The sequence below is a fragment of the Scomber japonicus genome, chromosome 16, assembly GCF_027409825.1.
Source record: "Scomber japonicus isolate fScoJap1 chromosome 16, fScoJap1.pri, whole genome shotgun sequence".
NCBI lineage: Eukaryota > Metazoa > Chordata > Actinopteri > Scombriformes > Scombridae > Scomber > Scomber japonicus.
Genome location: NC_070593.1, coordinates 19,358,626 through 19,374,446, shown reverse-complemented (window position 1 = coordinate 19,374,446; position 15,821 = coordinate 19,358,626). Strand labels below are relative to the sequence as shown.

Below are 15,821 nucleotides of genomic sequence, written 5' to 3'. Positions count from 1 at the left end.
CATTAATTACAGTGATATCCAGTAATTCATAGCACTGTTTACATGATTATAACAATATCCATGTTTCTGATCATCAACATCTGAGCAGGTGTGTCTTTTATGACTCTGTCACATTCAACACATCTGTAATATCTGTACTAACTGAGTGGCCTCAGCAGTTGCCCTCCTGAGCTCTGCTGGATTTACCATTCTTCTACATTTAGGTTCTCCATCTAATCATCAGTAACAGAAGATGAGAACAACAATATCCTCTACATGTCACACTCATTCACTCTTAGATCAGCATACAGACCATCATTACATGATTACTATCTTTTTTTGTTTTGTTTTACCCACTACTATGTAATTTGAGTTTAGGATGCACTTGTTTGCACAGCAACGGATGATCAGAAACCTGGATAAGGTGTTTATATGCTACAACTTACATGTTTCTGTCAGAGTACAGCAGCTAGCCAGAATATCATCATCACAAAATATGAAAAAAATGCTTTAAAAACCTGATCATAAACAGGTGAACACACACACTCTTTTTTCTTGACTGTCATTTTTTCATGACTGTCCTGTTCATATTCACACACATGCATACCCTTTAATGAAACTGTTCCCCCAACCTTTTTCAGGCTTATTAACCTTTATTTCAGACAAATGCCTACTGTACTTGCAAACTCTGTTTAGATAGTGTATGTCTTAGATGTGACAAGTACAAATGCAAATAGATTTTCATTGTTCAAACTATTTAAGGCCTGAAGAGGCAAAACGTGGAGTCTGAAAAATAAAACATATTTTTGTGTGGCAGTGTACTATTTTTTCTTTCTTCCTTCCTGGTCCAGGAAATGATCTTGTTACTCCTTTAATGTACTTTGTGAGTGTGTTAAATGATAAGCCACAGCAAGTAGGTACATATTGAAAAAGCGCATACTCACAACAAAAAAACTGAAGGCAAGAGATGCAGAATCTGGACAAAGTACTATTTTTAACTAGACTGTCAGTGTACAGTGGTTCAATCAGCAGTTCAAATGTGAACAAAGGGTCGTTGATACATGGAAACTGATGATGACTGCTGAGGAGCATCTCTCTCTCTCTCTCTCTCTCTCTCTCTCTCTCTCTCTCTCTATCTCTCTCTCTCTCTCTCTCTCTCTTTCTCTCTGTGAATTGCATCAACCTTTACACTGGACAGTGTAATTAGGCAGATTATGGCATGACTGATTCATAAATACCATCTAGTAACAATGTCTTTTCTCTTCAACTGTGATGGAGCATCATAGCCATCATACAGGCACGTGGACCACAGGAAATGCTGGTAATATTGTTTAAAAACTCTCAGAAACTGAGAAATGCTCCAACAAAATTTCAGCTCTATGTTTCATTAAATGACAAGGACCAGGCAATCTGACACATCAATGAGAGGCACTTATTTCTTCAAGTGTTCACACGTGTATGCATTCATTAATGAACACATCGTTTCTATGACTCACCATCCAAAGCAATCTGGCCGTTTCTCTTATTTCCTTTTTTTCGTGACACCCTTCTTCTGAATCAAATGGCATGATTGACATTTAAAAGTGGAGGATGTCTCGGGGACACAGTTTGTGCCTGAGAGTCCAGCCATTTCATGCACAACACAGATGAACTGTGAGCTCGAGAGTGTGAAACCAGTCAGCCCTGAATCACTGGGCTGATAATCTTACATAAGAAGACAACTCCGGAGGCTCTGTCTCATACCAGCTGGAGAGGGATGGCCTGAGCAGGATCTTTAACCACCAGTCTACACTTGGCTGCTCGATGACACTAGAGAGAAAGACAAAGGAAGTAGGAAGTGCTTCTGATCACACATGCATGGATCACACACACACACACACACACACACACACACACACACACACACACACACACAAATACAAAGAGGAATATTTAAATTAGATTAAATTAAAAGGCTGATAAAGGTAAAAGTGGGGATAAAAGAGATGACCATGCCAAAATAATGCATTACATGTTAAAATACAGAATAAATGGAGCATGACTGTGTTATACAATGCTTTGTAAACATTAAATGTAGTTTGAGCTCATTTTCTACCATATAATTGACCTGTTATGAGTTTATATTTATCTCATTTCACGAGAAAAAACTTTCCTTTAGAAAATATCACAAATGAAAAGCATAAAGACTGTTAAAGGCAGCCATCAGTGCAACTGAATCTGGCAGGGGCTGAAAAGACAGTTCAAGCTTTTGTGTATTGCAGCCTGTTCAGTTGGTCTATTTTAATCCCACCACAACTGAGAAACTAAACACTGCAATTTCAGGCTCAATTCTGCACAATGTTCTAGTTTACCATGCAAGATTAGAAGTATATTATGCAGAAAATAGAAATTGTGTACTTTTTGTCAGATATTCACATAAATGAGGACACTTATTGAAGAGTAGTAGTATTTTTATTTTCCTATTCTTGCTTTCATGAGTGAACCACAGGAGGTGGAGAGTCAGCATCTATAGTCCATCCTGCCTTGAAGAGGGTGCCATCCTGGATGAATATTAAGCCCCCACACCACCCACATATGTATACACCACCTGCTGTAGGAGGCTGTACTGTCACAGACTCTGTGTGTGTGTGTCTGTGTGTGTGTGTGTGTGTGTGTGTGTGTGTGTGTGTGTGTGTGTGTGTTGGACCGTTCCACTTACTGTACTTTATATACCACCATTAAAGTTAAGCAGGTAAAGAAAAAGAAAACCTTTGTATGCTTTCACCATGCTGCAAGAAATGTTTTCCTTTTTTTAAGGATATCTTATACAATACCATTACAATCATGATTATAGCATGGGATTAGCAGTTTAATCAGTGTTTCAGGAGGCTTATCTGCCTGCAGTCAGTCATCCTCTCCTGCGTGTCACATGAGCACTGAGAGCCCATTAGAGGCACCTCTACCTTCTCAGAGATGCAAATGATAACTTCCTACGTGTGAGGAGGATACAGGGCTTACATTTAGACAAACACAGTCACACAGACGCATACAATTACACACACCCACATAAGCCTTCACCAGACATTGCATTCATGGCTACTTGAATTCTGATTTTCTTATGTTCAAATTTCTTTTTGGTGCTAAAATCAGACATAGGTCGATTGATTTATTCTGCTCTTGGTATGGCTCTAGTATCATTTTGAATCACTGTTGCTTGGTGATATCCCCATTACGGACCCAACCACTCTGAGGGGAGAGCATCTGGTTTACTGTGAGTTCAAGAAGATCGAGACACAATAGTGACATCAAAACCCTAGCAGCTGACGTTATGTAAATGTAAAGATGCCTGATTTGAACTGCAAATTACCACATTTTTTCTGTCGTATTTATTAAGTTGATGGTATGAAGTAAAGTGAGATATTTTCACAAACGGCGAGAAAAGTCAGAGAAGTAAACTTACAGTATGTGTTGTCCATCAACGCTGGTAATCAAATAACTAAACTCACCCTCCACTCAAATAATTGTTGAAAATCTGATTTTAAAGCACAGGCCTATGAGCAAGATTTGTGACATCACAGCTAAATTAGAAGCCAGTCCTGGTCCAGTATCATCTTCTGCATGTGTAATGTGGAAACTTAAAGTCTCCAGTGCACATTAAGTGCGCTGAAAGTGTAGAAAAACCATATGACACACACTTTATTGTACCAAGCATTATTTATTAATATCTACATACATGTCTGGAGGGGATCAGTGTTGATAGTGAACCAGCATTCATTCTTTCTGTGAGAAGCTACCCTATAAAGTGCACTGACATTACACATATATGAACTCACTTATTTTATCCAACTTTATGGCAGAAATGAGATCCGATCCCATCCAATCTTGTCAAGGACTCATTTCCAGGTATCTCCTCACTCATCACAGAAATTAACTCCTTCTTCAGTTCCAATTCAGTTCCACAAACACTCAAACTGGTTGCCGTCCTAGGGTGTCCCATTTCATGATGATGATGTCACCCCCATCCAAAAAAAAAACTGGACTCAACCCTGATATCTTGTGAAATTTCCAGTCCTTTCTCTCTAAAATACGGGAACATTTTGTCACCTCTCAACGCATAACCCATCTCATCTCCAACAACTTGTTCGAACCATTTCAATTCGGTTTCCACTCACTGCAAAGCCATGAAACAGCCCTCTCAAAGTCACCAATGAAATCCTTCTCTCCTCAGACTCTGATCACCTCAGGATTCTCATCGTACGTGATTTCACAAAATCTTTCAACACTATCAACTGCACTATCCTCTCTCACCAACTACATCCATCACATCTCCAAATAAATCCATCACTGCTACAACCCACTCAAGAAAAAATAGCTTGTCTCCACCCATGGTTCTCCTTCTCTGCTGCTAAAACTTCGATCTATGCTTTCATAACATCCAGACTTACAACTGCAACAGCATTTTTTATGGCCCAAATAATCTCCAGTACATTCAAACCTCTGCTCCTCATCTGCTCAGCCACTCCCATTCCTGAGTCCCCTTGTCCTTCAGAACTTCAGCTGGCTACCTGTCCCACAATGGATCCAATCCAAAGTCCTTCTTCTCACTCACAAAGCCTTCCATAACCATGCACCCTCCTACACACCATTACACTTCCTCCCCAGATCATCCACTCCTCTTATGCCAACCTCCTGTTTCCACAACTCAGGACCGAGCACCGGACCTGGGGTAACACAGCAGTCTCCATGACTGTCACCTCCTTTTGGTATGCTCTCTTCAAACACATCTGAGACTGCACTGATCTGTCCACGTTACAATCACTAATGAAAATTCACTTTTTCATAATTGGCTTTAATGTGTGATTAATTATGTGTGTCTTATGTTTTTTAGTGTATTGTTTTCAATGATCATTTTTAGTTATGTAAAATGTCTTTGAGTACCCAGAAAAGCACTGGAAAAATAAAATATATTATCATTATTATTATTATTTTACTACAGGTGGTTGCAGCGACACAAGCTTGCCCGACTTATCTTCTAATTTCCCCACTTGTTCGTTTTTTGCATTGTTTCCTGCATGAAGCGGCCACCGACAGCTGGGTGTGAAATAGCTAACACCCACAATAACATGACAACATACATTATGTTATGCACTTATGACAGATGAGTCACCACCATGTGTCTCTTTTGAAAGGACTCATTATGATGTTAAACTTGTGCTTTTACTTTAAGCTACATTTTCTATTGCGTGCAGCTAAAAAAAGAGTGTTAGCAGTTAGAAGGTGGATGCTGAGCAACGTGAGTGGCAGAGCATGTGCGGGAGAGAATGGATAGCCATGGGCTTCAGGGTCTTTAGTTCATTTAAAAAGAAGTGACGTTCCTCCTGGGAGCATAGAGGGTTGCCATTAAAAGAGTTTTTGTGTCTTGAGGTGAAATTTGAGTGATATGGTCCTCTGTTGGTCACGTTGTTATCCTTCAACATTCTGTATAAAATGTGTTAATTATGTTTTTTTAAATGTAAATGATCATTATATAAATTATTTTGTAAAGTTCTGTTGTTGAAGTTGAGGTCTTCTTTAAACTTAAGAGTTTATAGTGATGGACTGAGGGCATTATAGACAAGAGATGCAACACATCAGCAGTCGAGACATCATGTGAAATGAAACCTGGCATCTGTTATTGTCTTAAAGCTTCCTGGTGCTTTTTTGATTTCTCCTCTGACCCAGCCAAACGTGCCATTTGCTGCAGCTTTCTTTGTGGATATGACTGTGTGGCAGATCTTTACTCCAGGTGCGACTGAGTGTTACCCATCTCTTCACAATGTGGCCATCAAACAAATACATTTGTTATCCATTTGTACAATTTATTGAGCCGTCAGAGTTGAGTGGGCCTGCAAGGCCACAAATAGGCCCTGTCAGATGGGAGATGGAGAGGGAGCTCTCAGGCCCTCTATCTCTTCCGCATCATTGCAGGATAGGAATTTCCATCAGACCTGATAGATTAAGGAGGGGGGCACAGGTGGCTCATAGGAAACAGTACTGAGGCTCAGCATGGCAAAAGATATTGTACAGATTCAAGTCCTCTTGTTCAACACTAAACCAGTGACAAGTGTGAATACCTGACATCTCAGACATGCCATGTTGTGTGTTTTCAGATAAACAGCATAAAACACATATTTATTAACAGGTTCTTTATAAATTTAGGCAGAGCTTAGCTTTGAGCTGAATACTTACATCTACATCCTAACAATTTCACAATGACAATGTTTGGGAATTATGCTAATTTTCTTTACTGCAAAGATTGAGATGAGAAGGTCAATACCACTCTTGTGTCTGTGCATTGACAACAGAATGAAATTGATTAGCTTTGTGTAGAACAAATACTGTAAGCAAGGGAAAACAGCTGGCATGGCTTACTCCAAAAAAGAGCCTAGAAGGAAACGTCTCCCTAAAACCACAACTCATCATTTATGTAAAAAATGTACACAAACATTTCCATTTGTATTGTTTTCTTTATTGCAAAGCCAAAGGTAGTGCTAACACAGACATGACAGTGATACTGATCTTATGTTATCAAGCGTGCTGCCCAAACATGCTGACATTTAGCAAATATAAAGTTCACCATTGTCATCATTAAGAAATTACCTTGTTAGTTTTCACTCAACACTGAAGTTGATGCTGATGGTAATGACAAATTGAAATTTTGACCTGGTGATAGCAGTAGGGATAAAGTAAGGGGATCCTGAGAGGAAGTCATTAGGCTTTATCCTCTGGGGAACATAATTGTCTGTATAACATTTCATGGTAATCCAATAGAAACATTTATGTCTAGGCCAAAGTGGTGGGACTGACTGTCATTGTCTCTCTAAGAGTCCTGCTGTACATTTGGCTAAAACAGATCATGTGCTTGTGGACACACTCTGTTTCAATAAGTCATTAATTGTTTGATCTATGATCTAAAAATTCTGTCACGATTTGTCCTGCTTGAACTATCGTCATCCACCTGGGGCTGTGGCAAAAGAACACAGGCAAGTCACAGTGTACTGTAGGTGCTAATTCTCCCTTGTCCAAAATGTCTCCTTCTGAGAACTGATATTAGAGCCCCCTAGATCCAAAGGCTGAAGGAACAGCCTACTGTTTACCATCTGGCTGTGGCAGCCTGGCAGGTCTGAGTCAGGGCGATAATTGATGAGAGCAGAGGGAGCAAAGTCACTGAGGGGTCCGCCTCATGGCCAATAACATATCAGTGGCCCCAGTGACTGGCAGCTCCTGGTGTGCTGTCAGAGACTTCAGCTGCAACCCTGTAACTCAGTGTAATTGTCCTCTCTCATTCTACTCTGCCTTGATATGTCCACGGTCTGCATCGCTGACTTCAGAAATGAAAAAGTCCTGCTTTGGCATGCTTTTATCCTTTGGAAACAAACTCTGAGTATAACAACAATGTGACTTTCATTGATGTTGGGAGTTCATTTAAAGATAATCTGCTGTTTAACATGACATTTGTTCTTTTCTATGGGACAACCACAGTGACCTTGCCTCAACCACAGAGACAATATACAAACACACCATGGTTACACTGTGACAGCAAGCCAGCTGCTGCCTTTTTCCTGGAACAGCAGGCATGTGAAATCTCCATTCAACCTAAGGTTTCTTAGTCCTTGTATCAAATCAAAGGGCATTAAAAGAATTAAATTCATGCTGAATACAAATGCATCCATTTAATGCTTTTGTCCCTGTAGATAGTTGTTATCTCCCATTGCTTAAATGACAAAGCTACCTATGTTAAGATGTTATGTAACCATGAGGGAACAAAATCAGATTGTGTTTTGTTGTGATTTGATATTTGAACATGAGGCGGAAACAAGAAGTCTGAAAAGAGGTCTGTAATAATGTTGACATGTTCTAGGAAGGTGACATCTCAGGTTTGAGATTATAACTTGATTATTTTAATTGCGCCTTAGCTGCCAAATTTGTTTGGGCAATGCAAAACGACTGTTGCCACAGGTTGAATGCTGTTTTTGACAGCGCAAGGCCTTCATCACATCATTCTCAGGTGTGCTCAATTAACAGAGAGATGAAGTAGTCCATGGAGGATGAGGGCATGTTGAGTCACTGGTAAGGAAACATTTTTAGTTACAATGAATGGGCCTTGTTGAATCTAGTCCTGCATGAACTCCACTTCCTACCTTATGGTTATACACTAATTTAGTCCCAGGTGTTAGTAGCTAATTGGAATTACCGGGGGAGTTTAGCACAGTGTTTTGTTTCCATTTATAAGTTTTTCTTGAAGAACCTTGAGAGATGTGTTGTTGCATTGAAAGTGCATTCTCCCCCATGACTAATTAAGACACTTAGGGCTGCAGATAACACCTTTACTTGACACAAGCTTTAATTTCTAATCAGGCATTCAAAGTGGGTCCTGCCTGGGCCAGGTCCGCAATGAATGGGAGATCGGGTATTTACCATGACATCTCTGCTTTATTGCATACATCTGTCTAATTAGCAAGTCTCATGGCACCAACTCATTCACATTCTGAATATTTCATCCACATTTCATTCATTTCTGTTCTGTTCATTTTTCACATTGTGTGAACGGACAGTAGAGTGCTTTTATGCCATGTACAGAGGCATAGCCTACTGATCATGACTTCTATAGGTCTTTCACAATATGCTGTTACTGCTGTGATAATGACTAAGCACTCTTACTCATCTCTTTGGGGTTGAATAAATCTAATAAACTATGGAAAAAGCATAAATATCACTTAATTTCTGCTCTATAACGAATGCTCAGCACCTTGTCCCAAAGGTGCATGGAAAAGTACTTCACTCAAACATTGAATCCATTACAAAACATGATTATTCTGTTTTTATATGGTTAAAATAAAGATGAAATAAAAAGGTATATTACTAATATACCCTGTGAACTAAAATATATCAGAACTAGATTGTCTATTTTTCCTGCACTGTGTCTTATACCAGCCCTAGAAGAAACTCTCACCTCATATACAAATAATGAGCTGTAGCCAAAGGTTTTGGGGCCAACACAATAACTCAAGTACAGCTTGCAGCCTGCCTGAAAGGTTGCAGTCCAGGCGACTCAAATCTATCTCTGGACAAACTGTCCTCTAAAAAAGCAGCTTAAGTCTCAGAGCATTCAAACTGGAACTTTTGAGCATTATAGTGAGCATGAGTGTTATCAAGTTTTATCTCCAAGGTGGCTTCTTAATTGTTGTATAGTTCAGCCTTACAGCACTGAATTCATGGTGGAATCTTTAGTATTCTATTGACAGTCTTGTGTCTTGTGATTGTATCGACATAGTAGAGTGCAACAGACTGGAAAATGTATCTAATAAATTAAGCTCACTGTGTAGGAGGCAGAGAAAGAGATAGCCATCAGCGTGGTCTCATGGGAAGTGTGCTACAGTTAATTATTGGTGAAAGGTGACCAGAGACATTTGCACAGTCACAGTCAAGAACCTGACTGCACTTGTATGCATATTTAAAACACGCACATTTAAGTCTTTATGGTCTCAATTGCTTATTTTGGACCCAGGGAGAGAGAGAGGGGAATGATCGGCAGCAAAGGTCCTTTGCCTGAACCAAACTAAGCATGCTGCCTTTATGTGGCATGCGCCTTAACCACTCACCTCCATATTCATTTATTTATTGAGGAAAATGATTAAAAACCTTCTTCTATCCATCCTATTTATGTGAGGCAAAATATTGTGAATCCTTGCTTTCAATAACTGGTGTGATCATCTTTCACAGCAATAACTTCAACAAAACATTTCTGGTAACTGTTTGCCATCCCTGCACATCAACTGGAAGACTTTTAGCTCATTCCTCCTTCAGAACAGATGTTGTTGGGCTTCTTGGCATGGACTGCCTGCTTCAGGTCACTCCACAGTATTTCTGTAGAATTGAAGCCAGGACTTTGACTCAGCCATTCCTTTCTTTTACTTTAACCATCCTTTGGTAGAACAACTTGTGTGTTTGTTGTTGTTGTCTTTTTTCATGACACACTTTCTGTTGAGCATCAGGTCATGGATGGATACCTTGACATTTTCAGAAATCAAAGCTCCATACTACTATCACCATGTTTCAAAGATGGGATGAGATTCTTATGTTTGAGTCCCCCGAGTTCCATGTGACCTCCCAGACTAAACATGTATTGCTCTTGGTGTGATCTTGTTGTCCAACCACTTCTGGGTAGGGTAACACTGGTGTTGGATGTCTTCCATGTCTACACAATCTGCCTGATAATCGACTGGTGGAGTCCAAACCCTTTTGAAATTGTTATGTAACATTTTTCTAATAACATGTCTAGTCTCTGTATGTTTATGTTTATGAGTCATTTTTTACTAAATCAGTATAAAAATAAACTGCTGTAACTCTTTTCACCCTCATTTACTGACAGGACTATCTACCCTTAGATACAACCATGAAACTGTTACATAAATCAATTTATTTATTGAATAAAGTCATAGTACGACATAGTGGGCTGACAAAAACTTGCCCATGGTTGAACCTAACTGCTGAGCCCTGCCTTAATATATCCATACACCTCTCTTATGGTATTCTGGAGTTCAGGGTGAGAGTGTGACATTGCCAGCATGAATATATGGCTCCATCTTTGTGAAGAGTTACATGGTGATGTATAGCTCAGTACAGCATACAAGGGATCCCTTCAAGGCCAAAGTCTATTATCCCGATAATTTTTCAAAAGGTGTACTTTCAATAAGAAAATGCACAATTTAACAAAAGTCCTCATTACTAGATGGAACATGATAGTAATTTCAGTTTACTCCAACATCTTTCAGTCTGCAGATTTAAAGTCAGATGAACATGGATGGTACAGTATGCAGCATGAATGTTTAGCAGAAAATGGTATAAAAATGCAAAGCAATACATTTACTAATGGATTTATAAAAATGCCACCTCACTTGTGGAATAGATTATGTGGAGAAAAGAGTTGCTATAACTGAGCAGTTATATCTCAGTAGTGGCCATTTTATATAAATATAATTCATAAATCTTTATTCAAAGCTTTATGTTTCATTCATGCATCCTTCTATCAGTAATTCATTTTCCTTGTTTTATCGTTTGAGCTGAGTTATGACTTCCTTTCTATTAATGATATATACCCTATGAAGGAAGAGCGTAAATCCTGAGGACATAACACCTGTGGATCTGCGCATTGTGGAGCGTAATCTGGAGTGGCATCTCTGGCATCATAAGAACTTAAACCTATTGAGACGTTGCCATGATATGACCTTATTATAAAAAGATGTGGCAATCATATGACGTTATGCTGAAAAAGATATGTCTGTGTTCAATAGCCTCCATCCGATGAAAGACATGCACGACGACGTGTCAGTCTGCTGATGAATTTCCTCCATGTTTAGATGAGCGAATGAGGCACTCAGTTTTGTATAAAGGACCTGCTGAGGGTTTGATGAAGCCTGATGGTGAACAGCAAGAAAGGTGGCAATGTTTCTCTCACCTCCACTGTTTGGCACAATTTGGGTCCTGCTGAGATATATATTAGCAATTAAAATTAAATTCTGGTCTTGTGGAGTAGAAACAGCTGCTTTACAAAGCATGTAAGGGCAAAGTGTTTAAATTTGGTGCTTTTTACATCAATATTGGTAAATTTAGTAAATTTAAAAAAATGTATAAGGGGTCTACGTGAATTTAAGATATGTTAATTACTTAATTAAACCTTAAAACACAGTAATAGAGCAGAATTACCTGTGTGTTTAACAAGGCGAAGGAAGGAACAGTACTATTTTCAGAGCTGTAATGAGTTATGTTGTGAACGGTTATATTTAGAGGAACAGTCCATAATCACAGGGGCATTTGACATTTATTTTCTGTGTTGCTTCAGAAAGCAACAGATAATCATGCAGATATTATCATACAAATAGTCATCTTGTCTGTAAATCTAAGTGATTAAAGGCATCCAAGTCAGTGAGAAGACGAAAAGCCACCTGTCCACATCAGCTGGGCAATGTTTTTAGCTTTTCAATTCAAGGAGCTAATAAAAAAGGCTTTCACTACCTTTTTTTGTGTTCATTGGATTTACCATTTTCCATGAAAAAGTCATTATTATAAAACCTTGAGAGAGTCAAGGCACAATAGTGGAGCATAATTTTCACTTGTTGCACTGTATCATGATTTGTGAATGAAGCAAACTGTGAGCCGATATATGGGGTTGATGGATGCAGCATTTAAAAGGCATGTTGGGGAGAAAAAAAGGTAAATGTTATTTTTCCCTCCCTCCCTTTGAAGCAAGCTCTTAAAGACCAACTTCAATCTTCCCTCAAACCTTTGGTTAGAATCCTGATTTAAAAAATATGGTCTTGAATGAAAATGGAACTCAACACAATCCACTATTCACAGATTTCACAAAATACTAGATTGTCCTTTTCTATTCTTAGTATTTTATCAGGAGCAAAAATTTGTTAATTTAGTTAATTTGCATTGCAGAAAAGTAAAAATGGTGCATTAAACTTAACCTCACAGACCTCACATGAAAAACACTGGCCATGTTTTTCTCCTTGAGTAATTATTCTGTTCAAATAGCATATATTTCTCTCCAGGCAGAGAGTGCTTGGATTGAATGGATGCTGCCACTGCAGAATGGTCCTTAGACGTTTGTTTCCTAGGCAACGTGGGGAGGGCATGTGGAGAGGGAGGTATAAAAACACTGGCAGCTCCTCTCCGAGTCTTACTCTGAGGTAAATGCACTTGCTGTCAACACGGAGAGCTTCGGAGAACTTGCTACACACTTTGTCTCCCTGTTTGCCACTTTTCTTTTTCAACCCACTTGAAAGCTCAGCTCCAGTAGAACCTTTTCAAGAATGATGCGACCAAAAGATTTACGGCAGGGCTCTGGCACCAAGACTTTCCTAGATGCCATGCATGGGGGTAAAGTTCACCTCGCGCGCTTCATCCTAGATGCCTTGGATGGACGCATCGTCAACTCTAAGACAGAAAACAGCCGAACCCCTCTTATCTATGCTGTCTGCCTACAAGACCCTGGGACCAGGGCCAAGTTCACTCGGCTGCTGCTGGAAAAAGGGGCCCATGTCAACTGTCAGGATGAGGATGGTCGCACAGCCCTGAGTCACGCTTGTGAGATGGGTCACCTGGATGTGGTCAAACTTCTAGTTCAGTTCAATGCAGATCCAGACATCTCTGACGCCTGGGGTAACAGCGCTCTGATGTATGCTGCCTTTTCTGGGCACAGCCAGATTCTGGAGTTCCTGGTTCGGGCTTTCAAAAGACTGGGACTGAGGCTAGACAGAACTAATAATGCTGGTCACTCAGCCATTGAGGTGGCCAACTTCTTTGGACACAACCAGTGTGTGCAGATTCTGAACTTTCCTTGCAGAAGGAGCGTGGGCACTGATGATCCACTTGCTGATGCAGGCACCAATGGAGACGGAGAGTGTCGGCTGCCCAACAGGCTCCCTAGGCACATCGTGGAGAGGTTCTCCAAGCAGCTGAATAACAATGAAGACCAACTGCCTGGGGTATTTCAGAGACAGCTGAAGATTGGGGATAGCAGTGGGATGTGGAACCGCTTCAGGTGTCCCAGGAGCCAGTCTCAAGAGGACAACCATTACAACAGCTGGGCTCTGCCTACTCAACTTGAGAAAAGCCAGATCGAGGGGGATCACAGTGTTAGCTTCACTGCCAAACAACTGCAAAACTGCCAGCTTAGAGATGTAAGAGGGGCTAAAACACTGAATCCTCTGCCTGAGCCAAGCCAGAAAGATGTCCACCGAGACACCAGACTCCAAGAAAAAACATCTGAAAGTTTTCCTTTCTGGGGAAAAGCAAAGTCATTTAACCTGGACCTTCTGAGCAGCAGAAAGCAATCCTATCAGGGTGATGTGCGTGACATGAGCCTGTCAGCCAGCAAATTAAAGAGAGCCTCACTACAGGATGAGAGATGCCTGATAGACAAGATAGAATGTCAAGGGAACATCCGGGACCTGACAAACACCGCTGACAAAACTGTCTCAGTGTCGAAACCTCTTTTTAACGGCAAGAGTCAGCCTGTGAGAGCACTTGAGGAGAATGCAAAATCACAGAAAGAAGAGGCTAATGACATAGTTGCATCAAGCAAGAGAGAGCAGCACAAGAGGGGAAGCTTTGGCCCCACCGGCAGACACAACAAACTGCTGTTTGCAAGAGGGGAGATGGAGTCAGGGAAGATCCCCAGTCGCACGCCAGGGTTCATGGGCCTGGGGACCAGACTGCTGCGTCGATTCACCGCACCAGAGTTCATGAGGATGGTGATAGACTGCTCACCAGGCTCTTCAAATGGCAGAGGGCGGATGTCCCGCTCCGAAACCTTCCCTCTCTCTCACACACATCAGCAGGTCAACAGCCAGCCGAGCGTTGACAGCATCAGTGGGGTGAAGTGTGAGTTTGAAAGCTCCTCGTCTCAGTCCACCCTCGATTAGAATAAGGACAATGTCAAGCAAGAGAAATGGCTGGTAGTGACACTTTTACAGCACTTACACTTCTGACAATGCAGTTTGATAATTTGATGACAAATTCTATATACTAACAGAAATAATAATACTTTGCTTATGTTTTAGTTTACTGGTATTTGCAATGTTCATTACTAAAAACTGAAATGTTTCAAGCTATGTTGCATACAATCATTTTGCTATTCTATCTTTAAAATAATTTATAAATTAACTATCAGCCTGCAAGCTACTGAATATAATTGTTATAGTTTCACATATATGAGATTTATATTGTACAAAAATTAACGTATTTGATATTGCTTCTGTGTTTATAAGAAATAATGGATGTATTTTGCTTAAATATATTCAGTGACAGTGCACTGTATAATTCATGATAAATACCTAATAAATGCCTTACAACAATAGCTTATTCAGCCTGTATTTATGCATATGTATGTGTGTGTGTGTGTGTGTGTGTGTGTGTGTGTGTGTGTGTGTGTGAGAGAGAGAGAGAGAGAGAGAGAGAGAGAGAGGGGGTAAAATGGATTAAAATAATTCTTGTCAAGCTGAAATTCAATATGCATCATTTATTAATTTATACAAAATTAAAATAATGTGTAATTCTCTTTTTCATGAATGATCCACACAGAGATAGAAATACATGAAACATGTCAACATGTATCCGTGTCAGAATACAAAGACTATGTGCAAAGTGTTTCTCAGCAGGTGGACGTCCTGCAGCATCACATGCCAGGCCTGTGTGCTTTATCTAGGCAAACAAATGCAAATACAGTCATACACATCATGAAGGGCAACACACACATCTTGTGGTATTTTTTAAAAAAGTCTCACAATACAAAGAGGGTTGTATCAGAAGCAAACACTGAGATGTCATCACACGCATACCCAGGTGCTCACACACAAACACACACACACACACACACACACACACACACACACACACACACACACACACGCACACACGCACACGCACACACGCACGCACAACTATACACTCACATTTCAGTAAAGAAAGTAAAATTCTGAATTCATCTCATATAATTTACTGCAATAGATCAGCAGGTATAAGGACCTAATATTCAGTGTTTTTATTTACATTATTAAATTATCTTCTTATGCTTCAAGTCCATAATAATAATGAAACCTTATTTGCAATTTCACATCATACAAACAACCCACAACACTTTTTGGAAATAAAGAATAAACGTGAAAAAGAGGAATATGGTACTGGTCATTTTCCAATAGCCCAATAGTAGCAGCTGGGCTTTCATCTACCCATTTATTATGCTAATAAAGGAGAATTGTCTTTCACATCCCCGTTTGGTACATATTCAAGCATTCACATCAGGCCAGGTGTGCCTC

General features: G+C 40.0%; 1 protein-coding gene across 1 annotated transcript; it reads left to right on the top strand.

The window, feature by feature from the left end:
• The first annotated feature begins 12,815 nt into the window (after positions 1-12,815).
• Positions 12,816-14,429, top strand: LOC128375413 (uncharacterized). The gene has a single exon (XM_053335762.1). It carries the CDS (start codon positions 12,816-12,818, stop codon positions 14,427-14,429), a length of 1,614 nt encoding a protein of 537 aa, XP_053191737.1.
• The last annotated feature ends 1,392 nt before the right edge of the window (positions 14,430-15,821 follow it).